At 47.4% G+C, this 25068-nt stretch overlaps 8 protein-coding genes across 8 annotated transcripts; 6 read left to right on the top strand and 2 right to left on the bottom strand.

The window, feature by feature from the left end:
- The first annotated feature begins 569 nt into the window (after positions 1 to 569).
- FOIG_10049 (uncharacterized protein) lies at positions 570 to 1467 on the top strand. The gene is made up of 2 exons (XM_031210341.1): positions 570 to 1090; positions 1143 to 1467. The coding sequence occupies exons 1-2, from the start codon at positions 735 to 737 to the stop codon at positions 1303 to 1305; spliced, it is 519 nt and encodes a 172-aa protein (XP_031059819.1). The 5' UTR covers positions 570 to 734; the 3' UTR covers positions 1306 to 1467.
- Positions 1468 to 2042: 575 nt separating this feature from the next.
- FOIG_10048 (uncharacterized protein) lies at positions 2043 to 3990 on the top strand (the record flags this gene model as incomplete). The annotated part of the gene is made up of 6 exons (XM_031210340.1): positions 2043 to 2166; positions 2211 to 2354; positions 2626 to 3212; positions 3257 to 3387; positions 3431 to 3679; positions 3724 to 3990. 6 exons carry the CDS (start codon positions 2043 to 2045, stop codon positions 3869 to 3871), a joined length of 1383 nt encoding a protein of 460 aa, XP_031059818.1. The 3' UTR covers positions 3872 to 3990.
- Positions 3753 to 6171, bottom strand: FOIG_10047 (uncharacterized protein). The gene is made up of 7 exons (XM_031210339.1): positions 5532 to 6171; positions 5302 to 5484; positions 4917 to 5251; positions 4748 to 4872; positions 4407 to 4702; positions 4257 to 4358; positions 3753 to 4210 (listed from the first exon to the last, which is right to left on the bottom strand). The coding sequence occupies exons 1-7, from the start codon at positions 5947 to 5949 to the stop codon at positions 4005 to 4007; spliced, it is 1665 nt and encodes a 554-aa protein (XP_031059817.1). The 5' UTR covers positions 5950 to 6171; the 3' UTR covers positions 3753 to 4004.
- Positions 6172 to 7899: 1728 nt separating this feature from the next.
- FOIG_10046 (uncharacterized protein) lies at positions 7900 to 9166 on the top strand (the record flags this gene model as incomplete). The annotated part of the gene is made up of 5 exons (XM_031210338.1): positions 7900 to 8043; positions 8100 to 8136; positions 8186 to 8651; positions 8698 to 8828; positions 8934 to 9166. 5 exons carry the CDS (start codon positions 7900 to 7902, stop codon positions 9164 to 9166), a joined length of 1011 nt encoding a protein of 336 aa, XP_031059816.1.
- A 2930-nt stretch (positions 9167 to 12096) lies between these two features.
- FOIG_10045 (uncharacterized protein) lies at positions 12097 to 14070 on the bottom strand. Its single transcript, XM_031210337.1, has 3 exons — positions 13791 to 14070; positions 13168 to 13739; positions 12097 to 13117 (listed from the first exon to the last, which is right to left on the bottom strand). Exons 1-3 carry the CDS (start codon positions 13985 to 13987, stop codon positions 12321 to 12323), a joined length of 1566 nt encoding a protein of 521 aa, XP_031059815.1. The 5' UTR covers positions 13988 to 14070; the 3' UTR covers positions 12097 to 12320.
- Positions 14071 to 14932: 862 nt separating this feature from the next.
- On the top strand, positions 14933 to 16292 carry FOIG_10044 (uncharacterized protein). The gene is made up of 2 exons (XM_031210336.1): positions 14933 to 15322; positions 15369 to 16292. The coding sequence occupies exons 1-2, from the start codon at positions 15032 to 15034 to the stop codon at positions 16263 to 16265; spliced, it is 1188 nt and encodes a 395-aa protein (XP_031059814.1). The 5' UTR covers positions 14933 to 15031; the 3' UTR covers positions 16266 to 16292.
- Positions 16293 to 17304: 1012 nt separating this feature from the next.
- Positions 17305 to 18938, top strand: FOIG_10043 (uncharacterized protein). The gene has a single exon (XM_031210335.1). It carries the CDS (start codon positions 17456 to 17458, stop codon positions 18884 to 18886), a length of 1431 nt encoding a protein of 476 aa, XP_031059813.1. The 5' UTR covers positions 17305 to 17455; the 3' UTR covers positions 18887 to 18938.
- Positions 18939 to 21602: 2664 nt separating this feature from the next.
- FOIG_10042 (uncharacterized protein) lies at positions 21603 to 25045 on the top strand (the record flags this gene model as incomplete). The annotated part of the gene is made up of 5 exons (XM_031210334.1): positions 21603 to 22048; positions 22115 to 22937; positions 22991 to 23094; positions 23165 to 23367; positions 23418 to 25045. 5 exons carry the CDS (start codon positions 21603 to 21605, stop codon positions 25043 to 25045), a joined length of 3204 nt encoding a protein of 1067 aa, XP_031059812.1.
- Positions 25046 to 25068: the final 23 nt, after the last annotated feature.

Raw genomic sequence — 25068 nt, 5'->3', positions numbered from 1 at the left:
GCGGTGGTGCTAACAGAGAATCGAGAATTGCAAAAAAGGATAAGGGACTCAGAATTCATTATTGCGCCGAGCCTATCCGATTATGTCTATTGAAGGTTCGGTAACCTAATACTTGTTCAAGGCATACTTCCTTACCAAGTGTCTTCAACCGTGAGTGTTCAAGAGCCCCTAAACAGTGTTTCAAGGCTGAAGTCCATAGCAAAAACAACCAATCAAATGGTCCTTGGTAACTTCTCGGATCTTCGAGTCTGAAACCTTATCCTGGTTTTGCTGGCTCTGCCACAGCAATTCCTCATTTCAGCCACAGTTCATCAGTCAATCATAATCGTAGAGCTTTTCGGAAAAACACCCAGGGCGATCTGCCTTTGCGCGAGGTTCCTGCAGATGACGTGCCCGAACCCCACATCACGACATGTCGCGCCATGGAGAGTGGACTAGGGTCGTGATGACTGAGAGTCAGAACAGTACTGCATTCGTCATTTGTAATAAATATTGCAATTAGTAAATCTGACTAATACCTCTAGTTCTCTCAGCTCCCGCCTCACCGCTATCCTCCGGTAACGGCTCGTCGGCATACGATATTCGACGGAGGAATCGCACAATTTCGCATTACAAATGCGCGATCAAAACGAGACTGTATATATGGACGCATTTACCATCCTGAACTGGGAATTGAAAAAGCCATAGTAGATACTCGAGCCTTTCACTTCACGCTACCAATTTACGCCGCCAAAATGCCTACCTCTCTCTACGACCTCATTATCCCCACCTTCATCAAGGGTCTCCAAACCTTTGACCACGTTCTCACAAAGGCGGAGCAATACGCCAAAGAAAAGGGACTCAACGCCGATGAAGTTTTCCCTCAAGCCAGACTCGTTGACGATCAACTTCCCCTCGTCTTCCAAGTTCAGAATGCCACCAAGGCTGTTCAGGTCACCATTGGCCGCTTAACAGGCGTTGAGCCCACATTCTTCCAGGACAATGAAAAGACCATTGCCGACCTGCATGCCCGAATCCAAAAGGCCCTCGAGGCTGTGAAGAGTGTCAAGCCTGAGGATGTTAACTCACGAGAGGATGTCAAAGTGGAGCTGTAAGTTCTGCCTCAAAAGTATATACTGTGACATTTCACTGACCCTTGAAAGCCCCCGACCCGACAAGACTCTTCATCTTACGGTCAAGGAGGCTACACTGTACCATGGCCAAACAAACTTCTTCTTCCATATCGTCACTGGCTACTCTATCTTACGTTCAAAGGGCGTGCCTATTGGAAAGGGTGATTATCTTGGAAGCTTTCTTGCTCAGTAAGTGGAGCAGATGGAACCTAGAATAGACAAATGACCAAATGGCTTTCCACATGGCATGTTTACGTGTGATAAGGTCCTAAATATCTTGAACAGTGACAAGTACAGTTATCGGTCAAAGCTTTGAACGTGAAAAGATCATGAATCCAAGCGGCGAAGACTCCGGAATTGGTCAGTTATCGAGTTGCCTGTGCTAATAATCCACTAGACCTGGCATAACTAATAGTCTCTAAGTAATTCAAGAAGCGAGTCCTTCACAGAAATCTGGTCCATCGCTAGTCATTATCATGTAACATAACATGTTTGTGGCCACCGGTAGCGCCAAGAACACAAACTTGCGCCTCCGGGGCGCCGCCGTGCTTCTATTACGCTACGAAGGGTCATCATTGAGCATAAAGTAAACAATTTTGCAATTCTCGAATATCGCTTTATTTCTTAAGCTTAACCTCGCCTTGCGGCCACTTCGGGAACAAACCCATTCTACTCTGTATCAGCCTTTTTGCAGCCAATATGAGGCCAATACCAGTCTTCACGGCCATATTCGGCCTCACAGCACCGTCGTTTGCTTTGTCTAACTATACCGCCAGTGCAAAATCAACAATAGAAAGGGTATTCGCTGCCATCGGTGAAGCGGGGCTCTCGAAACTGCACAAAGTAACTTATGAATGCCAAAGGTGAATCCCATCGTCAATACGTTCCAATCACGCTTATAAAGTCAGAATATACCGTTCTCGCAGCCTTATGCAAAACTATAACCTCATGCGCGCAGATGTATCAGCGGCAACATCCGGATCGCAGAACATCTCTTATGAAGTAGACTGGCCATTGATTCGGCAGCGTATTGACCGCCGTGTACAGCCTTCACGTGAGTACAGCATGCAGGCTTTGTGGCAGTAACTGACAACTTAGACTCGTGGGGATGGGCATCTCCTCAATTGGAGCCCTTGGAGTTCTCTCTCGTGGTTCAAGCTGGCGAAGATGACTTTGCTTGCTTTGTTAAAGGGAACAACGAAGTCTTCCTTCCCCGGAACTCTACATCTGGCTGTGTAGATTGTATTATTTGATTCTTCGATCTAAGTGGGATGCTTGCTGACTTCCGAAGCTGCATTGGCTCATAATCTTGTTACTGAGGCTCTCATGATGTCTCCTGGTTTTGTTGAGCGGGTGAGTCGAGTACACAGTCGAACCTTCAGGTATCATGCTAATACATCAAGATTCGACAGTCGAAAAGTTCCGAAGAATACGAGGTTGATATCAATGGCATCAAGTTTCCGGCTGGTAAGTCCCCAGGCTTACATCCAAGCAGTTTGCTGAAAATATGTAGTTTATAGCAATCTCGACAAGCTCCTCCTCATCGTCGACCCGGAGACATATCTACCATATATCATCCGCACGGAAGAACAACATCCGATCTATGGATATGCCACAAAGGACGTATACCTTTCAAACTACAAAGAGGTACGGGGAATCCAATTCCCCCACACTATTCAGACTATCTACAACTCATCTAGCCAACGGCTCGGCGTAGTTCTTGAAGACTTCGTTATTGACAAAATCAACGCTACGGCGGAATTCCCTAAAGACTTTTTCGATCCTGGTCCCGACGGACAGAACAGAATTATGCAAAAGAAGACTCCTGGTGTTCCGAGCGGTCTTGTCACAGATTACAGCACGAGTTTGCTCGGATCACCAGTCAAGAATGTCAGCGTTGATGCTTTGAAATCAATAAGGCCTGTTGATCTTCTTCAGCTGTACTGGCTTATCATCGATGATAGCCATGATCTTGGGTTCAAGCAGCTTATTATTGAGTTTGAGAATGAGGTTATTGTGTGCGATGCACCGCCCTTCTGGAGTGAGGCCGCCATGGAGTGGATAAAGAAGACTATTGGGAAGAAGGTTACCTACGTCGCGGTGCGTATATCATGCCATGATTTGTCAGTTCGCTAACAGTCTAGCCTACACATCATCACCGCGATCATAGTGGAGGGGTAGCCGATTACGTCCATGCTGGTGCCAAGTTGATCATCCCTGAGATGGCAGTGGATTACTGGTCCAGCGTCCCAGGGGCCCAGTTCATCACCTTCAAGTAGGTTGACCCTCCTTCATAGACTTTTGCTGACAGATTTTAGTCAAACACACCCTTACGTCCACCGCGACAATAAGATCCAGGCCTGGTTCAACTGGGCTGATCAAGCTCCTCATGCAGCTGACTGGACTTATGTAATGGTTACAGAGCAATGTCCTAATAAAGACTCACCTATTTTTGTGTTCGAGGCTGATACCTGGGAAGCTGGACTTAGCGTTGATTTGGGCAATCAGCAGCAGATGAGGCAGTGGTTGGATCAGACCCTAGATGATGGTCTTCCCAGATCTGCGACGTGAGTATTCCTGATCTCGACTGGATTTGGCTGACCGCCTATAGTGTGATGCCTACGCATGGTAAGATCACACCTTTGGAACAGCTGATCAACATTACAGCTTATCCTTACCCTGATTTTGACATTAGTCGCTGGAGGAAGCGTGCAGCGCTGTGTAATGAGTCGTCTGTGAAGAAGAATAAAGATGATTAATGATATGAGTTTCTGATTAGTCAGGTACTGCATCGGGTCCTACACGAGTAGTACGTTGTCTGGAGTTGACAATCTACCCTTCAAACACCCTCTCCTCCTCAATCTCTTGCAAAATCGTCAACTAACAAATAATCTATGCTTTGCCGTTTTCACTGGCCCTTGGAGTGAATACCATATCCAACCTCGGCAGTTCCAAAGTATAACAATCCCTCAAACCATCGATGAAAGCCTGTGGACTAGTACCTGGTGCAAAACCAATATCATATCGTGACAGAATATCCATGAGAACGTAACGCATCTCCATAAGGCCAAGTTGCTTTCCAGCACAAACGCCACGGCCTATCTTGTCAGCTACTTCCTACGGTCCGGATAATAAGAGACTTACCAGTTGAAAATGGTGCATAGACAGAAGCATCCTTGATCAGCTCGGGCTTAGTAGTCCATCGCTCTGGAATAAACTCATTCGGCTTCTCGAAGCAGCGCTCATCTATAACCAGTCAGCAACAATGCCATACAAGCTAATTATTAACCATACCTCTATACATAGTGTAAGAAGGGTTATGTAAAATGGTATCCCCAGGTATGTAAACACCATCAATTTCCATTCCTTCCGGTGGTGTCATCCTTGGAAGGCCTGACGGGACAACCGGATAGAGACGAAGAGACTCGTCGATACAAGCTTGTAGATACTGTAGCTTGCCTAGCGAGATTAGGTCAGATTCCTCATGCGTAATCTTGTAATCGTCAATCTCGGCTTGGAGTTTAGCTAGCACATCAGGGTGTAACGCAAGATTGTGCAGGAGACAAGTCGTGGACGAGGAAGTGGTGTCACTGAGATGTTAGCGCGATACCTCTACGTCCAAAGTCTAGTCTTACCTGCCCGCGATGACAATCAGATGAGCGTCGCCGCAAAGGTTATTGTAATCTTGCTCTGTTGGTTTCTCAATCGCATCGTAATCCTCCAGAATGCAGGTGAACACATCTGGTTCCTCCGGTTTATCCTACTCCGATCAGCAATGGCCTTACTCACTCCCAACATACGTACCTTTCGTCGGGTCTCAACTTGGTCCCTGATGAAAGCCTGGAAGGATAGATAGGAACTATTTACGATTGGGATCGCGGTAACAAGAGGGAAGAACCAAATGAGTCGTCGAAACGCGCCCAAAAGACCTTGTGACTTGTGGGATTCTGTAAAGAACTTGTGTTCTACGCCATTTTCAAGCATATTGAAACTCTTTCCAAAGGCTAGATCACCCATGATGTCGAAAGTGTAGAAGTTGACCCATAAAGATACGTTGAAAGGTTTGCCTTTCATATCGTCGATGCGATCGGTGAGAAGTTTAGTGTACTTGAGGACTCGGTGTTCGTAGTCTTTAAGTGCTATTACTTGTGAGATTTAATCGTTTGATATAGGGCAGAGGGCTCTGCACCTTTTGTGGTGAACGCCCGGTCCCAGGCTTTGCGACGGTTCGCATGTTGTCTTTTGCGTCGCTCGGCGAGGAGATTTGTCCACGGATGAGAAATACCATAGAAAGGCGCTTTAGTCACTGGTGACGCGGTAGCGTGAATGACACGGAACGAACTTGGTGTTGCGATTGAGATCTCAGTGGGCCCTTGAAAATGTTAGTCGAAAGATTGTTTGGAGTTTGTATGAGCATACCAATTCTCACAATATCTCCGTACTTCTCATGAAGTTTCTGGACTTCGAGATACATATGCTCTTCATCAACCGCAAGATAAGTAGGATAGAAAGCTGAGAGGCGTGCGAGAAAAGGACCGGGGAAGCGGTTCAGTCGGTGAAAGAATGCTCGGTACACCAGGATACTGATTGAGAGCCCCGTAGCAAATGATGCAAACCATTTATTGGTGACTGATAGAGCTTGCCAGACTGAGAATGAGTAGAGTTGGGTGAGAAACAATGAGACAGTGACCTCATACGTTGCCCATGCCTTTATGAGCTTGACGGTCCAGAGGTCCCATTCTCCTTTACGTAGAACAAAGACATGCACGAGCACTCCAAGGAGGAACGCGGCGCCAAAGGCCTGCGGAGTCTCAAGATGAGCTTCAGTCAACAGCATACTGGCGGCAAACGTATTGCGCAAAGCAGGGTGCGACAGCAGGAAACAACTCCCATTTCTGAGACACTGCCAGCTTCTTGTATCCAACGTCCGCTCACGGGACCAGGCTCTAATGACGAAATAGGTTGCAGGAACTTTTGGGGACCGATATTGTTTACAGGTTGTTGTCAAAAAATGGGTTGCAGTGAGCGCCTTGGCGAATTACCAACCAGCGAATACGCTTATTCAACGTCTGTTTAATCCCTTTGTAGGCCTATGCAGCGCGCTCGGCATAATGTCTTGGCTAAATTACATCAGTGCATGCTTTACCGGCGGGTGATGTGATGGCCTTCTGCAGGATACTGATATCATTGCTTTGCGATTGGGCTGCGAGCGGACATGCTGCATGGCTGTTTGCATATACAGCGGCCGCTAGATGCTCGAAATGGGCGTGCAGCCGAGACATGATGTGAGGATTTGCAGATCTGGATAATCCTTCCGAAAAAGAATGGAGGGAGAAGAGACAGCATTGACATTCCGGTCCGCTTCATAAGGTAGTTTGTTCAGGAATCGGTACTCTGTATTGCCGGTCTTCGGCGTATCGTGTTGTGAAACATTTCATGTGAAGACAGTGAGGATGCATGAGGGCGGCGTAGAAGGCCCCAGACACCAAAGACGCGTTCAGAGAGTACGTTCTGTTTAGGTCATTTCCTAATCCAGCGTCGCAGAACACGACTACACATTGCCACTTGGCAGCCCGATTTTGACTGTGTATAGCACACTTGATTGGCTCGCGCTGTCGCTCCGGAGGATCGGATGTTGTCTATTCCGTTACACAGTACTATTCAACCTTGGGACGCATTGAATTGATACGAGGCACTCAATGCCATTGGTTGTAGTCATTATTCGCTATCCAATGGGCCTGTATGACGGGAAACGGGTTATTTTATGACTGGCTCAAGAAGCAATAGAAGATCAAATAAGGTGCTGATATCTCACTTTTATTTCAGGACGTCAGTTCCTGCGAATCATATCAGTCAACCAGCGGGTTAGCGCCGGCTCCGATTGTCAGCACTGTTGTGCTACCGAGAGCTATGCAGCACGAGAAAGAATTTTAACAAATGTTCCGGCGGGGAACCTTCGCGAAAACATTCGCTCCATCCTCGGAGCCCAGAATCGTGCTTTTATGAATCGGGTGCTGCAGGTCAACTGGCGGCAGTTGTCAACGGTTGTCGAAAATCCTTGGTGCTAATGAGACTGCGGCTTAAAACTTCGCCTATGATTGATTGATCACGAATTAAGTTTCAATCCATTAAGCGAAGTCGATAACTTGGCATCGTAACTAACCAAAAGCCGTTTAGCTAAGAGTCTCCACGGAGATAGCGATTTATGATCACCACGGAGCATCACGGCTCAACCTCCGATCCAAAGAGGGGTTTAACATCACAGAACCTTGGTGACCAATTGACAGATGAAACTCCTTCTCAACAAGCATCATTATGACCATTAGAAAAGCCACGAAAATTATATTTTCTTATAAGTAATAGCCTGAAGTTCTAGACTCTCAAAATATTAACCAATTCGTATTTTTCGTGAATGGTAAAAAACATCGGCTTCCCCTCCGATATGAGCTAAACCTCACTGACTCAAAAACTCCGTCTTTCTGCGGATCCCAGAACCATAACGGGCCTAAAACCCCGGATTTTCCTCCACCCACGATGGCACCTTATAAATCTGGTCCCGAGAGTTCGGCCTCCAAACGACGAGGCTTTTTTAAAAGATTGATGATGACCTTTGCCCCTCTTGTTTCTGGTTCCCCGCTTCCAAAACGGCCGAGGCAGAGATAAGAACGACTTCTCTTTTCATCTCGTCGTTTGCTTCAAGGCTGTTCGAGCACCCTGAAGTTCAGGATGATCTTGCGACCGTTGTAGACAGACACACAGTAAGCGATACTGGGACGGGCTCAACATCATGGCCGGGCTGCAGCCCGATATCTACGCAGCCATCAGCATCACTTGGGCCGCGGCCTCTCTGGCCCTTGGTCTACGACTCAAAGCGCGACGAATGACAAAAATGAACCTCTGGTTCGACGATTACTTCGCGATCATTGCCTTGGTAGGTTTTGCTTGCAAAAGCGATCACTATGCGTACGTGCTCATTTTTTGTCACAGCTTTTCGTATCAGGTTACTGTTCCGTCACTATCTACTGTACGTACGACATACCTCAACTCCGACCGCAGTCGCTTACCTCGTCTAGGGACACATAGCTACAAACTCGGCCAGTCCATCCTCGCGATCGAAGACACCATTGAAGCAAGCCGTATTCAAGACCGGTCGCGACTTCTACTCTGGATCTGCGAGCTTCTCTATGCCTCATCGATTGCCTTTTGCAAGCTCAGTATTCTATGCTTCTACTGGCGCGTCTTTCAGTACACCTCAATTCGATACGCCATCATAATCTTGCTTATCGCCGTCAGCATATGGATAACTATTCGGACGTTTATGGTCATCTTTCACTGCGTACCAATTCGAGCATATTGGGATAAGAGCATACAAGGCGCCAAATGCCCGTTTAACGAAGCGAACTTTTTCTTTGCTACGATTCTCATACATACGACTATGGATTGTGTGATTTTGATTCTACCTGTCATTGAGGTTATGAAGATGACGCTACCTTTATCGCAAAAGTTGGCCGTTGTTGGACTTTTTACATCTGGAACAATGTACGTTGAGCTTCTCTTGGTAATTTGCTGGTCTAACGCCGTACAGAGTCTGCGTTGCGTCGATATTTGTTTTGGTGCATTCAAAATTATATAACCCTCGAACCGACGACATTCCGAAAGATATGGCACAGAACATGATGTGGGCGGCTGTCGAGATAAACATGGCAGTTTTCTCCGGTACGCATTGATCTTGTCCTTGATCTTCACCGAGACTCCTTCGCTAACGGGATCATGTAGCATGCCTTCCTATGCTACGACCCATTTTTCGTCACTTTCTTCCAGGACTCTCCACAACCGAAGAGTCAGCCCAAGTACCTATCAGCTTGCCAAACGTTGTCCTCCCCGGAGTAAGGTTAACGGAGACAAGATCAAAGAAGCGGGAGTCTCGGAGGTCAGGCATGTCTCATGGGCTATATGATCCGGAGTTGGGTGTCTTTCATGGATTTTCGGATATATCAAGCATCAGAAGCGTGGCGTCCAGGTCAGACAGCGACTCAACGCCAAGGAACACATAATATTAATAACATCTTCACATTTCGAACCTTGCCTTTCTTAAGGTTCATCACTTCCAATCAAAGTCGTGGCATAGTAATGGTCCAGCGTGATATTATTCTTTTGTTGTAATAATCATATCTTCAACTTTTGGAGGACTTTTACTATCAAATATGCCGAGCTAGTTTGTGGACATCTTCGGCGGGGTCGATACTCTAATCCATGTCAAATGGGGAGCAAAGAAGAAACGGATGTCTTCCATACTCACCCCTACCAGCTGCTCGTCGCTGTATGCAATCTGAAACCCAGTTCACCCTTGCAGGACTTGGAGTTCGCTTGCTAGCACTTATCTCGTTCGCTTCCTGTGAGTCCTTCTAAAGTGGCGAACCGCTACCAAGTTCGCTTTACATGTTAAAGCGTCCTGAGAGCATTGCCTTGTCTTCCAGTGGCTCCAAAATACCCACCGTGATGTTTGGGCTTCGTGAATGTATCCTGTAGATGTAGCTTGCGTCTTTGTGGAGTAGCTATAACTCCAGGGCTGTATGGTGGTGAAACTGGTGCCCTCTACTCATTGACAGCTGATGTTTGCGCCGCGTGCTTTTATAGCGGTATCGAGGCGGTAAGATCGATCTTGGCTATGCTTCGTATTGTTTTGTGGTATTTGTGAGGGGGGTATTGCGGTCATCTGAGTTCGAAGTCGGAAAGATGGCATGGTGATTGTCATGTATGGATCATGGTTTAGAGATGTAACTCAGTCTCCAATCGTGTCCATCTCTTCTTCCCCCATCAAGTTCAGGCGGTATTAACTTCGTTTCAACCTCACTCAGCTCCTGAGATCTTTCATCGCTGTCCAACAGGCCATCAATGACAGCCCAAGTCGTCGCAGCTTCTGTAAACCGGCTTATCGATCGTAACTTCTTTATAGCCACGTGCAACTTTGATGCTATGGCTTCGTGAATCTTAGAATTGTGGTGGTATTAAAGTTCGCCCAACTTTCAGAGTCCCATAAGCTGGTGAGAATATGAGGGCGTAGATATGGATGACGAGGCCGACGAGTACAAGAAGTATCATGGCAAGGATGACGCCTTTTTGTCGGCTAAGTCGGTCGAAAGTAATAATTTCCATCTTGAATATCGAGCGCGGTATCGATATGTTCTGTTTTATCGTTGGTTACAGTGAATACAAGAGACGAAACGAAAGAACGGTTGGCTGGCAGATTTCTTGGGGCCAAGACAACCTTTTGTAAGAATTGGGAAATTGGGTTTGGGCTTACTGTCTCCAGTTCGTGTCATTTCCAATAGCGGCACAGCCCAGAGGGACCTACCAAGTGGAAATGGAGGTGTTGGTTGGTTGCGATGTGGAGACATGGAGGACCCTTTGTTGAGGCTAATTGGATTTATCGTAAGTCTGAGACAGGGATCTCTTCTGACATTGGTCAGACGGGACCAGCACTTGAACCGTACATCCGACGCGTACTAGAAGATACAATTCTCCGACTAACTCTCCATTGTGGTTAATCTTCACTGTAACCGTAAAGTCAATTACTTGAGCCTTCTGGACTATGATCTACATAGGGTACCACGCATGTTGATGTTCTGTTCAAGGTTCTGAAACAGCAGTGACGAGTCCAACTCTTCAATGCCCCTGGTAAGTAGGATGAATGTCAGATGACACTGATGACAACATCAGTCCGAGCGTGCATCTTGGACAGTCCCAACTGCAGCTGAATGTCCCATTTACGAGAAGTCATGTCAATGCCAATGAACCTATCCCTGGTGGTCACATGCGGCACAGTCTTAAAGGACATCATCACTCTTCTCTGCTTATTCCCATCAAGACAACATTGCATCAATGGAGCGGTTTGCTTGGCATTCTGATCAATTTGGCTCAGCGAGGAACCGAAGAGGAAGATTTTACGTGCCCCTGCATTTGACTCCGCTCAGGTCGCTTGCAGTGCTGTCATTGCGATGGATCATCCTGTGTTCTAGAACGGCCATTTATGGGACGGAGACCTGATCTGGAATGTGCCAAGAAGTGTTGGTCGTTAGCTTACAGCTGTTGGCTGAGAATTGGACCCTGCTAACAGACCTGTTATCGATGTCGGTAAAAGACAGTGGAGACACTAACAGAAATGTTAGCACCAACAGTCAATAGTTACCAAATAGTTACGGAGTGCCCGGAAAGCAGCTGAAGCCTGTATTGAGCAATCTAACTTAGAGGCTGTCCAACTTGAGGAAAGTGATATTGCAAGTCCCGTTTTGAGCCCCAATAGCGCACCAGCCCGTTCTTAACGTGTTGCGTCAAAAAATGCTTACTGTTCAAGCACTCAGCAGATGGAGAGGGAGTACCTGCTAATCCCTGTTGTTTACCGCCTACTTCACCGGGCTGCCCATCGCGTCTCGGCTCGGGACGCGCTTCTGAGCTAGCTACCCTGTATCTGAGCATCTCGGTGTCAAAAAGTTATCACGTTACCTACGAGAGGAAGAATGCCTCAAATCGTTTGTGAGATCGTTTCCAGATCATCTCGCAAGACTAAAGTGAGTACTCTGAGGATTTATGTCGTGTTTTAGACTGGCATATGCAATACATAGAAGATGGTATGCCGACATGGCTTCGCGATCTGTTAATTGGACCCTCTGGGAGTCAGCGTTCTGGCAAGTGTTAGTTAGAGAAGAGAAAAATATCAAGTCTTATATCTCAAAAAGCATCATTCTGTAGCCATTTATTTAGTCTTTACGTGGTTTTTCCACATCCAGTTTTACTCAGTGTCTACTAGAAGCCAAGAAGCATTTGCTCAAGGTGTAAAATGGGATAGTCTGATATTCTATACAGCTACAAGATGCACGAGGAGGAAGACTGAAACCAACCATCGGCAAAGCACATGGGCATGTCTCGGCAGAGACCCAATGTTACACGGCGAAGCAATGGATGGGGTTTGTACGATTGAGACCAAACTTAAACGCAATACAGTGAGAGTAGCATGATACCATGACTAGCAAGAATTACTTCATATGAGCACAAACATCAGTGGCATGTATGAGCCATGAGCTGTGAACCTCAAGTGGCACTAAAGAAGTCAGGGGAAGCCAGTCAGCATCTTGAAAACAAATCTGGTCAAAGAAGGTCCATTATTCTATCTTGTGTGTATGGGAATACTCATGCGTCCATTCCTCATGATCATTCGGATGCGTTGGCAACCACAAACTCAAGAATGGTCAAGTTAGGGCCATTCCAATGCTTTCTAGCATGCGTAAACCACAACCCAACAGCGATAGCAAGGACGGCTACCATGACCGGGCCGCAGTAATTCATGTTCTCGCCAGTGACTGGGAGAGTTGATGGGAAGGGGAGGAAAATAATGACGTAAAGGGTATAAACCAGAGCAAAGACGTTGACGGGAAGGCCGAAACGACCAAGGTTCCACTCTCCAAGCTTGATGGTAGATCCCGAGAGACGAACGTAGATGATACTGGCAATGGCGATAGCGTAGCTGAGGTACAGAGCCAAAGATGAGAGAGATGTAATGGCACCGAAAGCAACGTATGAGGTGTTGCCAATGTTGAGAAGGTTCAGAGCGCAGACGAGGAAGACAGTGAGGATGATAGAGCGGGTAGGTACGCGATGAGTAGGGCTGACATACGCAAAGTAGGCAGGCATACCACCATCACGAGACCAAGCCCACGTCAAACGAGACACAGAAGCAATGTTGGCGAGGTTGACACTGAACGAGATGATGAAAAGACCAGCTATCATGGCAGTGGTGGCTTTGTTGGAGCCAGTCACGTTGAGGAGGATGGCCTGGATCTGACTGGGTTGCTCAAGCATGTCTTCGACGGAGCCCATGGCGGAGATGAGAACGTTGACCATGATGAAACCCAGGACGCCGTTCATGAAGATGGACCAGAACATGGCGCGAGGGACGGCAGACTTGGCCTTTCGGGTCTCCTCGGACATATGGATAGCACTGTCGAAGCCTGCAAACAGTTAGCGGAATCATGATGGAAAACTTCCAAAAGGGACTTACCCGTGAAACTCCATACGCAAGTTAGCATGCCCAGGTTCCATGCAATGTACTCATTGTCCCATCCGGAAGAAATGTTACGCTGCAGCCAGAAGGAAGAGGGGTTTCGAGGACCCATCACGACTAGCACAACGACGAAGATGACGAAGAGGCAAACATGAAGAACACCAGCGACAAGCTCGACCCAAGGAATAAGCTTGAAGGCGTAGACGTTCATCAATCCATGCACCAAACACATGGCGATGACAAGAACGGAGGTATGCCATCCACCAGCGACATAGCTGGGATGGTTGATGCTGATCATCGACTCGAGAAGTATGATAGTGACGTTGGCAATAGCAGCCAGCAAAGACACATAGCCAAACCATGTGGACCATCCTTGAATCCAAGTCGCGAATCGCTTCACCGATTGAGGCGCCATGTAATACGTCCAGTGGTATTGCGCGCCAGCGACAGGCTGAATGGAAGCCATTTCTCCCAACGACGCAGCCTGGGAGATGGCGCCGAAGAAGACGATGATGAAGCTAAACAGGAACGTTTGCGGTCCGCCATTGAAGAGGGCAAAGTACATGTTTCTACCAATATCAGCATCGCTGCGACCGTAGAATGGGGAAGGGTTGACTTACGAGCACATACCCTCCCATAATGCCATGTACGTCAACGAAAAAGCAAAAAGCTGCGAAAAAGAAAACACCTTGCGCGTTCGTGTAACATTGTAGATGTTGGAGTCCTCAGGCGGCCTGGCTGAAGCGTCAACGCTCACAGGAATAGGCTGTTGCTTGCCCGAGGCTTCCAACTCAATGCTGTTACTGCCGTGCGACATCGTGAACCCAGAATATGCGAGCGATATTGAATGCAGGAACACGAACCAACAAACTTCGGGGTCTGGGTATAAGCAGATCCTCAGGTATAAAAATGCCAGCACGAGTTACCTACAAAGTGGACCTATCGGGGAAATGCGAACGAGCTATTGCCTGAAACAAGTAAAGAACCTCTGGCATCAAAGTTGAGCGACAGATCCTTAACGGATGGATGGGAGTTAGGCGAGGCGAGATTGCCGCGAATAAGGCCGGCAATGAAATCGAACGGTTTTGTCTGAGGGATTGTGGCGTCGCAGATCATTTCTCGTTAGGAAATTTTCGTGGAACCGCTTGAGATGCCACGCCAAGTGGAATCGAAGGAATATTGCTAGCAGGGACCAGGCTTTATCAACCAACAGCCACGGCAGATATCATATTTTCCTGTTCTCTTTCTCTTTTTGTTATGATCAGTAATGAGTGAAGAGGGAAAGGAAAAGAGAGAAGAAAGGTTGCATTGTTTGGCTTACTACTCCGCATATCTTGCTGAACAAGAAGCAGGGATTGTAATAGTCATCACCAGGCTGCATAGATCGACGAGACATTCACCATCTCATAGGCCACATCACACAATAACAAATCTCCACTTGAAGATGGTGGAAAAGTGGACAGCACTCAAGAAGCTTGAAACGTGGGTGCCCAGTGGTCCGAGATAGAGTAGATATCCCGGTTTCTGGAACATGAGAGGACCGCATCGCAAGCCGCTGACTTCAACGACTCGGACAAATTTTTACTACAGCTGAAGAAGTCGAAACACGGCAAGATCATGCAATCCTGGCGTTCCATTCATGGTTCATCGTGTATGTATGTCTTAATTTAATTACCTGTTCGTTGACATTCATGCTGTCACCTTGCCCAATGCAACTCTATTTATTTGACAGCCCCGAATGCTACCCTCTCCCCGTCTGCTCGGTCCGCCCTTGCTGTACCCTTAAAGACAACTCGTTGGTCCCTTGCTTTAGCTTAAAGGTCGCTGAGACCTCTGAAGGGTATCGAATACTACGCAGACGATGGACCAAGTATCGCAAGCGGCTCCGCCGTTTTATCCGTTGACGGAAAGTAACCATGCTGCACTCGTTGTCATCACAGCTGTGATATTCTTCATCTACGCGATTCTCGGTATCATTGGGAAGTTAATCATTCGGTTGAATATCACGTCTATGAAAGATTTTGACGTGGGGTTGTTGATTGCTGCACTGTTGTATTTCATACAAACGGCCTGTGTTATTGCTGCTTGTAGTCATGGACTTGGTGAGCATCGCGATGAGCTCTCCGATGAGAACTTTGGTCGCTTCAGCAAGGTTAGTGTTTTTCTGGTGTGTAGGGAATCTTGCTAATGTGTTATAGCTGATGTATGCATCACGAATATTCGGAATTCTTGTTCATGCGACGACGAAGGTCTCACTTGGGCTTCTTATTCGACAGATCGATCGACAAGGTGGACTTAATACTGCGAATATGATCCTTGGTGGAGTTGTCATTGCGTGGGCTATCTCTGGCGTATTTGCGACCGCTTTCCAATGCCCAATGCCGGAGCCATGGCTCGCAGAGAACACAACGCAGTGTCCAAACCAAGGGCCGATCTTTTTGTACAACAGTATCATGATCATCCTCACAGACGTCTCTCTGTGCATTCTCCCGGTCGCAATGATGTGGGAAGTCCAGACCTCAATACGAAGAAAGATCATTGTCATGGCGCTCTTCGGCACGCGACTCATCGTTCCGATCATCACGATACCCGAGCTCGTCCACGCACGATACATGTTTGGCGACTCAGACGATGTTACATGGCAAGCTGTCTCATTGGTGATCTGGGGTCAAATTGCCCTCGGTCTCTCAGTAATCACAGTCTGCATTCCCAGTCTCAAAGGCGTAATCGACAGTCTACTCGGCTCTACCGCAGTCGCAGCCATAAACACTCCCTACGAACTCAAAGACAGCGGCAACGGAACCGGTCTCGAAATGACAGCCCTCTCCGACTCACGAACGAAACAAACGTCGAAACAAGGCAGTGGTTTAGGCAGTGCTCTACGAAGGCATTCAAGACCAAGGCATAACGATCAACCAATGTGGCGAAGGGACGTTATGGGGGAGGTACGAACGGAAATAGCGAGCGGAAGCGACAGCGTGAGGAATTTGACGGAGGGTGTTATGGTGAATCGGGATTTCGAGGTATCTTACGATGATAGACATACTTCACGGGCAGATTCTATGGGATCTAGTGAAGGTGCATATCGGATGTAGGGCAGTTAGCGTTAGCGATGATAATGGCATTATTCCTTGTCTTAATTTGTGTCTTATGATTTACAAGGCTCAAACGTCGGAGAATTAGCTCCTCCTTGTCTCAGCCGCACCGCATCCACGGTCGCGGGCGCAAGACGGTAGATCTGAGCTTCTTCAGTTCCCTTCTCCCGCAGGATTCACTAGCGGACTCGGTTGGAACAAGTGTCGAACGAAGCAAAACCACCGACACTCGAATGAGAAATCAAGTAATGGATCGGCTGCACCCGGCACATCCCCCAGTCGCTGAAGATAAACTGGATCCAGGGGTTGTTGATATGTCCGTTGTGGCTTGCGACTCGCTGGCTGGGAATTAACGCCAAGGTTATCTCCGGTCCACTTGGTCTTGTAATGGATCAAGAGGACAGACTTACGGGCCGGACCCTTAGCTCCCCGGCCCCTGAGAGATTTACGGTGGCTTGAACTAAAGATCAATGTCTTAGCCACTGTGACATGATGCTGACATTTCAATATTCTCTTTTCTCGTTATCTGGCGGTCAACATTTTGTGAAATTAGTCGTGTAACATCGTTAGAGAACGTGGTTACAACGTGTTGATAAAGTTCAGCCAAATTAAACTGCCGAGCGCCATTTTCGGTGCTCGTATCAGATCGTCCACTTTGCGCGATACCTTCAGGTGCCGTGAGTGGGGGTTATAGAGGGTTATCCACTTGTGCCACTTGATGAGCCACTGTAATCCACTCTCTAAATGGTCGGTTGGGGCTGGTCAGAGCATGAATTAGTACGTAACGAGGAATCTCTTGATGATGGAACTATATCCTTGTTCCTTGCTGATGGCTCCTCTTTGCTATGCTTTTCGTGGCAAGACATGCGAATGGATGAGACGAGTTCTACAAGATGGAGTCATGGAGTTTGTGGGATCATTATTTGTAAATTGGTGGATTTTGGCCACATATGCAATCGTGTTTCCGTGCAGCGTTTTATGAACGCTGCCACCAACCATTTGTAAAGCAGTTTTGCTGACTCAATATTGTTAGAGTCACTCTTCTTCCCCGCCCGGGATCGGATAAGGTTCGTTAACCAACTGCCATATCTGGATCTGTGACTCAAAGCAACTGCACGCTATGTAAACCTCATAGCGTCAGGTATCTTGAACAGCATTTCTCCAAACAAAATATTTAGGATCAATTGATAATGACTTCCCACGACGAAGAGGCCCGCAATGAAGCGGCCCCATTGCTGCAAAACAATGAAGAAAGATCTGTCTCAGAAAGGCCAACGAACGACTGGTGGGCTGAGCTATCGCTCATTACACGCTATACAGTCCCTCTGGTAGCAACATATCTACTTCAATACTCATTTAGCGTTATCACAACAACAGCAGCTGGTCACCTCAGCCCTGATGACCTGGCAGCAGCTGCAATTGGCGTCACGACCATGAACATCGCTGGTCTTGCCCTCTACGAAGGAATGGCAACAGCTCTCGACACCCTCTGTGCGCAAGCGTATGGGGCCGGTAACAAGACGGGTGTTGGGCTGCATGTCCAGCGTATGCTTCTTCTCATGACAGTCTTCACTATCCCTGTTGCTGCAGTTTGGATATGTTCTCCCGCATTCTTGACTCTCATCCTTAAGCAAGAACATCTCGCCGTCAAAGCGGGTTCATTCCTCCGAGTCAGCATCCTTGGTATCCCCGGCTATGCCTCATTCGAGGCCCTAAAACGCTTCCTCCAAGCTCAAGGCGACTTCAACACAGGCATGGCAGTCTTAGTGATCTGCGCCCCCATAAACGCCCTCCTCAGCTGGCTCTTCGCCTTCAAGCTCAACCTCGGTCTCGAAGGCGCCGCTCTCGGCGCAGCAGTAGCCAACACCCTTCGCCCAACCCTCCTTCTCCTTTGCATCTTCTTCAAAAAGTCAACCCACGAATGCTGGCCCGGCTTTACGCGTCGTGCGATGAAGGGCTGGGGACCCATGGTTCGGTTATCTGCCGCCGGATCGGCTGTCACGTTGGCGGAGTGGGCTGCGTTTGAGATCATCACCGTTAGCACGTCATACATGAGCACGATTCATCTCGCTGCACAGACGATCTTGACTACTACTTCGATTGTGATGTGGCATATTCCTTTTTCGCTGGGTGTTGCTGTTAGTACCAGGATTGGACATTTGATTGGTGGTGGACACGTCACTGCTGCGAGACGGATTACGATTCTTTATGGTATCATGTTTGTTGTTTTGGGATTCTTTGATGGTGCTGTTTTGTTCTCGTTGAGGAATTACATTGGACCTTTCTATGCGAGCGACGAGGAGGTTCGGAAAATTGTTACGAACACTATGCTTGCCGTTGCGGGCTTTCAGGTCGTCGATTCGATTGTTTGTGGATGCAATGGTGTTCTCCGTGGTTTGGCCAAACAATCTGTGTCAGCGTGGGTTGTGTTCTTCGTCAACTACTTTGCCGCTGTTCCCATCGCAGTCTGGTTAGAATTGGGTCCTTGGAACCTGGGCTTGAATGGTGTTTGGTCTGGAATGATAGGTGGTTCTGGAGTTATCGCCATTATTGAGGTGATATACATGATCAGAGTTGATTGGAGAAGTTCAGTCGAGATAGTCAAGTCAAGAGAGGATTAGCTTCTCGACTTTGTGATTCAACATCAATGCAATCTTTTCAACGTCTTATTCAGAGCTTCCCAGACTCACTGCAACAAAAGCTTCATCGTGTCACATGCAACGTCCGGAACCGAGCATCATGGTAATCGCTCAACGGCCAATGATCGGCAGAGTTTGTTGTTCCTCACTCCTCATCCTCGCCACTTCTCTCAATCAGCTTTCATCTGATCACGCGACCCATTCCTGTAATTTGATCGTCGCTCTGTCCACGTGGTACATGACGGTTTCCAACGTTTGGGGAAACATCGTCATCAGTGACAGATCCTTGGGTCAGGGCGCTTGGGGTTCCCTCAACCTCGTCAATCTTCCGATCTGCATTAGATACCTCACACCAGACCCAGCAACAAAATAGCCGCGGTACTGGTGCGTTGGCATCATTCGCACGAGTGACTTCTCGGGCAAAAGGAATAAAGTGCAAGTTGACCCCGCTCGATTACATGCTAAAAGGCGTAGTCACACTGCATGTTTGATCTCGTCATCTTTTAGCATCCTCCGAGAATCGGCCATTTTTGCTGGCCAACTTCCACATCAGGACATGAGGGTTGCTTAAAGTGCAAATGCCCAACACCAGTAATTTGATCTCGCTACAGACAGCCTCGAATCTCTTTTCGAAGTAGAAAAACATGGGTAAAAGTGTCGTTGCGTGCTACCTTCTCCTTTGGGCCTCTGCGTTGTCTCTTTTCGCATTTTCGTATTCTCCAAGACAGCTCATCTAAGGTCCCTAGATTGTACAAGATTTCCTCTTTTCGATGGCCAAGCCTTCACTGCATTTTAGAGCCAGATAGGTCCCTCCAATCAATCTAAGCTTAAAACAAGGCGGGCCCTTTTCAGCCCTAAACTGTGAGCTGGCAGTGTTATTGTTAGCGCCGGAGTCGCTGAGTTGTCCCCGAGCACGGACCGATAGCTCATCATATCAACCTGCGACGATCGCACATTTGATATTGAAATTCGCCCCCTTGGGTCCCGTCAAACTCTATTGACTTTCGAGAAGGCGACGATCACTAACAAACGCCGGTAGTTTTCGCACTTATTATCTCACGTGTACATGTCATGTGCCCCAAGCAATGCCCCTTCATGAGGGGTTGGAGATTTGAGATTATCGTGGAATGCGGAAAGAGAACATCATTGTGCAGTCGGGTAATTTATTTATAAAACTGCGTCCTTTTCCACGTATTGTCATGGTAATGGTTCAGCAGCAAAAATGACCATCGTCAAATTCTTTATACATCAAAGGACTGTTTTCAATTCTCTAGATTCACATTCACGATGACTTCATATGATAAACGCCCTTATACTACACTTATAGACAACAACGGTCAGTGATCGAGGATACACCGCTGGCTTGACACTTCACTTACTTTTCAAACACTCCAGGCAAAATGAGCACTGTCACTACGCAACAGCCCAAACGCTTTGGTTCAATGCATGTTGAACCTTCAGTCGGCCCAGTCACGCTGACTCACACAAAGCAGGATCCAGATCGACCAAGGCCAGTAATAAGGCCTCGCAGAAAAGAGTCTATGGACCAGTATTTGATCGGCGTCGGAGCATGGGCTTCAGCCCGTGTGATGCCCGCCGCCTAGATCGTTGTCGCTCAGCTGAGAACTTTTGGCGTTTATGTCGTTTACAACAATCGTTTATTTGGGTACCGGCGTTGGGATCTGGGTGGTATAGATTCGTTTCGGACATATCTGTGGTACTTAGAGTAGTCAAACAGGATACTCACCCCAGATCAGATACGTGAGCATATCACAGTACTGTTTAGCTTTTTACATAGATTGATCAAAGTTCTTTATCGTTCTAATTTGTATCAAACCCTAGCCCTTCGTGAGATCATATTGAGAATGAGAAAATTGAGAAGAAAGTGACCGTTCAAAATATCATCAGCTCCTATATCGGGCTGAGGATAAGAAGATAAAGGTCAAGTGGCGGTTTACAGCCATGTGACACAGCTGCCCGAGATCCGCCGAATGCGGATGAAGATCTCATCCACGATGAAACTCTATGTTTCAGTGGAAGAGGCATTCGCATATTTGTCTAATGAACCATTGGTCCAGCATCATCTAAGAGAGACAGCCCCGAAGTTGCTTCCCGTCTGCTGAATGCCAATCAATCGGATTACACCTCGCCTTGCTCTTGGATGCTCAAAACTGCATTTTATATCGTCCTCTGCTGAATCGGGCAACTCGTTTGCCCCTTTGATTGCATCTCAAATTTATAACCAGCGTTTCTCTGTTATAAGGATACCCGAACAGTTAATGAATGTTATGATTTAAACGATGATAAGACCTACTTCTGCGAACGGGCGGTGCCTCTCAGCGCTCATGCACCTTGAAGTCCAATCAGGCCGCTTGTCTTCTTTGTGGGGGGCTATGTCAGGCCTCAATTATGCCTGAGACAAGCCACAGAGCCCCTGGCAAGCTCAATTCAGCACCTGGCTAACCGCTTTATAAAGAGCTGAGAGCTTTGTGGTCAACCTTGAGAAACAAGACTTGCGGTGCCACTGCGATTGGAAAAGAAAAGGCATCCGGATAAGATGAAAGCCACGTGATCCCTGCGTAAAAATCAGGCTCTACATCAAGCAGGGCAGTTTCGGTCCCTCTTTTTATTCTGTCTCTCATTCTCTGCCTCTTCCGCACTTCGACCTTGCGAACACACACGCACCCAACTCACCACTATGGCGGAAGCATTCGGTATAGCTGGCAGCGCGTTCGGCACTGTCTCTCTGGGCTTGCAATTATTCAAAGAAATTTCGCAATATCTCGATGACATTGACGGCCGTGAAGAAGATCTAAAACAAGCACGCAACTTCGCAACGAACATCCAAGTTTCCATAAATGCTCTTGATGTGGCGATATCTAACGCGCCTACTGACGATCCCACGACAAACAGTGCAATTGGGTCATGCAGAGACTCTTGCGTGTCCGCGGTAAACAATTTGTTGGCACTTGTGAAAGAGCTCAGAGGTCCAATAATATCTATACCGAACAGTAACGCTGCCAGGGCCAAAGGGCTTTGCGCCAAATTGAAGTACCCTTTCAAGAAGCAGAGCATAGAAAAGCTCGAGGAGAATCTTTCGCGGACAAACAGTGCTCTGCAAACCATGTTGCAAGTATTTCAGCTGTATGTCATATTACATTTCGTGCTTTTAATTCTTATATCATATGCTAATGTTCATGCTTGACGAAGCAACACTGGCCGTACAACGACCTCTGCTATTAAAAGCATGCACCAGACCGTTGCCGACGTCAACGTAATATTGGACAAGAACGAAACAACTCTGGATGAAATGCACAAGACATCGCAGCTTCATGATAACAGACTTAGTGCTATCCAACGAGACGTTAGAGATCTTTTGATCCTCACACGAGACTCCGATGATTCAAAGCTCTTACTGAGACCGATGGCCGAGCAGATGTCGGACCTCACCTCTCACACTAGTGTCGCTCCCAAATTGCTGCAGGATCCAGCATCTGATACATTTACACCCAGTATACAAACGACCAGTTACCAGGGTGGCGGGAGCATGACATTTGATGCTTTTTGTTCTTGCAAAACGCAGCGAATACGATATAGTCAACGCCAATGGGGACCTTTCCTTCTCGAAGCTGAAGTTAGATCAAGAGACCATCATGCGCCCGAATGTCCAATGTCAAAGCTCCCTGCATCAACCTGTCGAACTAAGCGAGTCTTGAGCCTCTTGACCCCCTCAAGTCAAAGGTTATGGGGACGTGCTGGTAGAGTCTCGTTGTCGTTCACGACAGGTGCAGGCATATTAGGGATTGGCCAAACAGTGGCCTGGATTGCGACAGTGGATGAGAGAGTATCCCCAGTGTTTCGATTAGCGGATACAATCGCTTCCTATCAAGGTTTGCCCCGCAAGGACATGCACATGCTGTTGGCTTCAGGCTTCAGACGACTTGTCTGGTGTTATGCCAACTCCCATGCTTCTGTAACCGATGTCAATGAAGACGGTGAAACAATACTCGAGTCGGCGCTACACAGGTATACTGTAGGTTGTTTTTATCCACAAACTGTTTTACTGCCTAACTCGAAGTACAATAGTTACCCGCCTGGCATGATGCCCTCTCGGCCGATAACATGGCAGAACTATATAAGATGCTTACTATCATTGCTGAGCCAACTTCCTGTACACGCAAGATCACAGCGTAAGTTAAGGCAAACTCAAGCTTACTGGTTATGCAGATTGCAGAACTTCTACTCATTTTCTTGATGTAGTAAACCCATTCCTGCTATAATAGCTACCAGTAGCTGGTTTTACAAATGTACGAGGCCTGATGAAGTCGCAACGACTATCTTATCGAAATACAGGGAACCGCTAGGACATCATCCTCACGATTGGGGTCTATCGTGGTGGCGGGATAAAGACCATGTAGGTGATGGATATAGACTCTTCCAAGCTTTTCCACAAGTTGTCGAAAGTAAGTCTCAACCTATTTCAGACAAGACCCGGGCTTAATAATCCATGCAGATCTAGAGTTTGGCCCCCTGACTCAGGCTGTTATTAAACAAGATCGAAATGGAGTCCAACGGTTATTGGAGAGATGCCCATCCTACATCAACGAAGCCAATTACTGCGGCCAGTCCCCGGTTCATCTTGCCATTGAAACGCAAAATATCGCTGTTATAAGTGTTGTGCTTCACTATGCAGACGCTAAAGCTCTTCGCGCTAGAGATAACAGAGGCTATTATCCCATCGACTATGTGACAAAAAGATTTTGGAAGCGTACCAAAGAGCCTCAAGCAGATTGCGAAGGGTGCAAAGTGCTTGAAATGCTTCTTCGATTAGATACGCCGCTTCTTCTGACCTCGTTACGTGTCAGCTTAAGATCATTAGAATATGGTAGTCACAGCTGCATACACGGCCGTAAGACTATAATCAGAGGTCTAGTAGAAAGGAGAGAAGATTTGAAGGAACTCTCGTATCGGAAGCTTTCACCAGATGAAAGGGAAGGTCTAGAAATTCATCAGACAAGGATCCTGGACCGAAATGCTGCACAGGTGCAACACCAACTCGAGGCTCAAGGTTGCCCCATGCCAACACGCCTCAGTGTATACACAGAGGATATTGGATCATCATACTACCATGAATCAGTTTACTCTATTATTACGAACGGCGAAGTCGCAGAGTATGCTCACCAGTTAGGTTTTTATTACTCGGACAACGAATTTGCAGACTTCATCTGCATCTTAGTCAAATCTTCTTCATATTTCCGCTGGATCAATCCATTTTCTTCTTCATATCTCTGCTGGATGATTGATCATGGTACTAGTATCTCATCAAGAATTCCTGTCAGACAACCACCCAGCCCGGAGATAGAAGCGACGGCGGCTCACTATTTTATGGCTAGCTTGGGAATATCGGACAGCCTTGGACAAAACCTGACCCTGGACTCTCCCTTGACAATAGTAGCTATCAAGGTTGTTTTTTCAGAAACCGTTGTCGACGGTTGTCGCTGCTGGTGCTCTCCAGGGGGGTGCACCCCTCTGATGAAGCTCTTGGAGGGGATATCTGGGCGGAACAGGATTGTATTCGGATCACAGCAATCTCTTTCCCGAGAAACAGAACGTTTAATAAACGGTTTATTATCAGCACATTGGGGTCAGATTAGCGACTGCCAATGGATCTATGCGGCCATTATTCGATACTATACGTTTGTGACGCTGGGTCTGCGTCACGTTTGCTGCTCCATCATTAAGAAGATTTCGGGTCCTTTGCCAGAAGAGGAGCTCCAGGAGATTGAAGAGGAAGATTCTTCCCTACTTGGATTGTTTGAAAGTCTCGTTACAGAGTTCGAAGACGGCCGTTGCCACGACATGAGCCTAGAGGAGTTCTTCGAATGGATGCACATGAACTGGGCTCCAAGAATGCAGGAGGTTAGGGAGGAACTTGCTTCTAAAAGGCTTACGGATCAGGAACTGCGAGATGCCGAATCGATTGGGGTGGTTTGGGAGGTCCATGGGCCTCAGCCAATGAGAAAAAGACCAGACTTGCCTAGATGGGGTCAAGGTGGCTTATGGAATGCTATGGATCAACTGGACCAGATTGCTACAGATCCAGAGAGGCCTACGAAGGAAAGTCTACAGACCCAGACTTGAACAGGGATCGAGTTCTCCCCAGC

This window comes from Fusarium odoratissimum (genome assembly GCF_000260195.1).
Source record: "Fusarium odoratissimum NRRL 54006 unplaced genomic scaffold supercont1.17, whole genome shotgun sequence".
NCBI lineage: Eukaryota > Fungi > Ascomycota > Sordariomycetes > Hypocreales > Nectriaceae > Fusarium > Fusarium odoratissimum.
This window is presented reverse-complemented; position numbering and strand designations above follow the sequence as displayed.

Coding starts and splice junctions, on each gene's coding strand:
- FOIG_10047 (XM_031210339.1), bottom strand. CDS start 5,949: ATGCTGTTGACTGAAGCTCATCTTGAGACTCCGCAGGCCTTTGGCGCC. Junction 5,252..5,301: donor CCGGGCGTTCACCACAAAAG/GTGCAGAGCCCT, acceptor CACAAGTAATAG/CACTTAAAGACTACGAACAC. Junction 4,359..4,406: donor TTCTTACACTATGTATAGAG/GTATGGTTAATA, acceptor GACTGGTTATAG/ATGAGCGCTGCTTCGAGAAG.
- FOIG_10043 (XM_031210335.1), top strand. CDS start 17,456: ATGACTTCCCACGACGAAGAGGCCCGCAATGAAGCGGCCCCATTGCTG.
- FOIG_10049 (XM_031210341.1), top strand. CDS start 735: ATGCCTACCTCTCTCTACGACCTCATTATCCCCACCTTCATCAAGGGT. Junction 1,091..1,142: donor GAGGATGTCAAAGTGGAGCT/GTAAGTTCTGCC, acceptor GACCCTTGAAAG/CCCCCGACCCGACAAGACTC.
- FOIG_10044 (XM_031210336.1), top strand. CDS start 15,032: ATGGACCAAGTATCGCAAGCGGCTCCGCCGTTTTATCCGTTGACGGAA. Junction 15,323..15,368: donor ACTTTGGTCGCTTCAGCAAG/GTTAGTGTTTTT, acceptor AATGTGTTATAG/CTGATGTATGCATCACGAAT.
- FOIG_10045 (XM_031210337.1), bottom strand. CDS start 13,987: ATGTCGCACGGCAGTAACAGCATTGAGTTGGAAGCCTCGGGCAAGCAA. Junction 13,740..13,790: donor TTATGGGAGGGTATGTGCTC/GTAAGTCAACCC, acceptor TGATATTGGTAG/AAACATGTACTTTGCCCTCT. Junction 13,118..13,167: donor TTGCGTATGGAGTTTCACGG/GTAAGTCCCTTT, acceptor AACTGTTTGCAG/GCTTCGACAGTGCTATCCAT.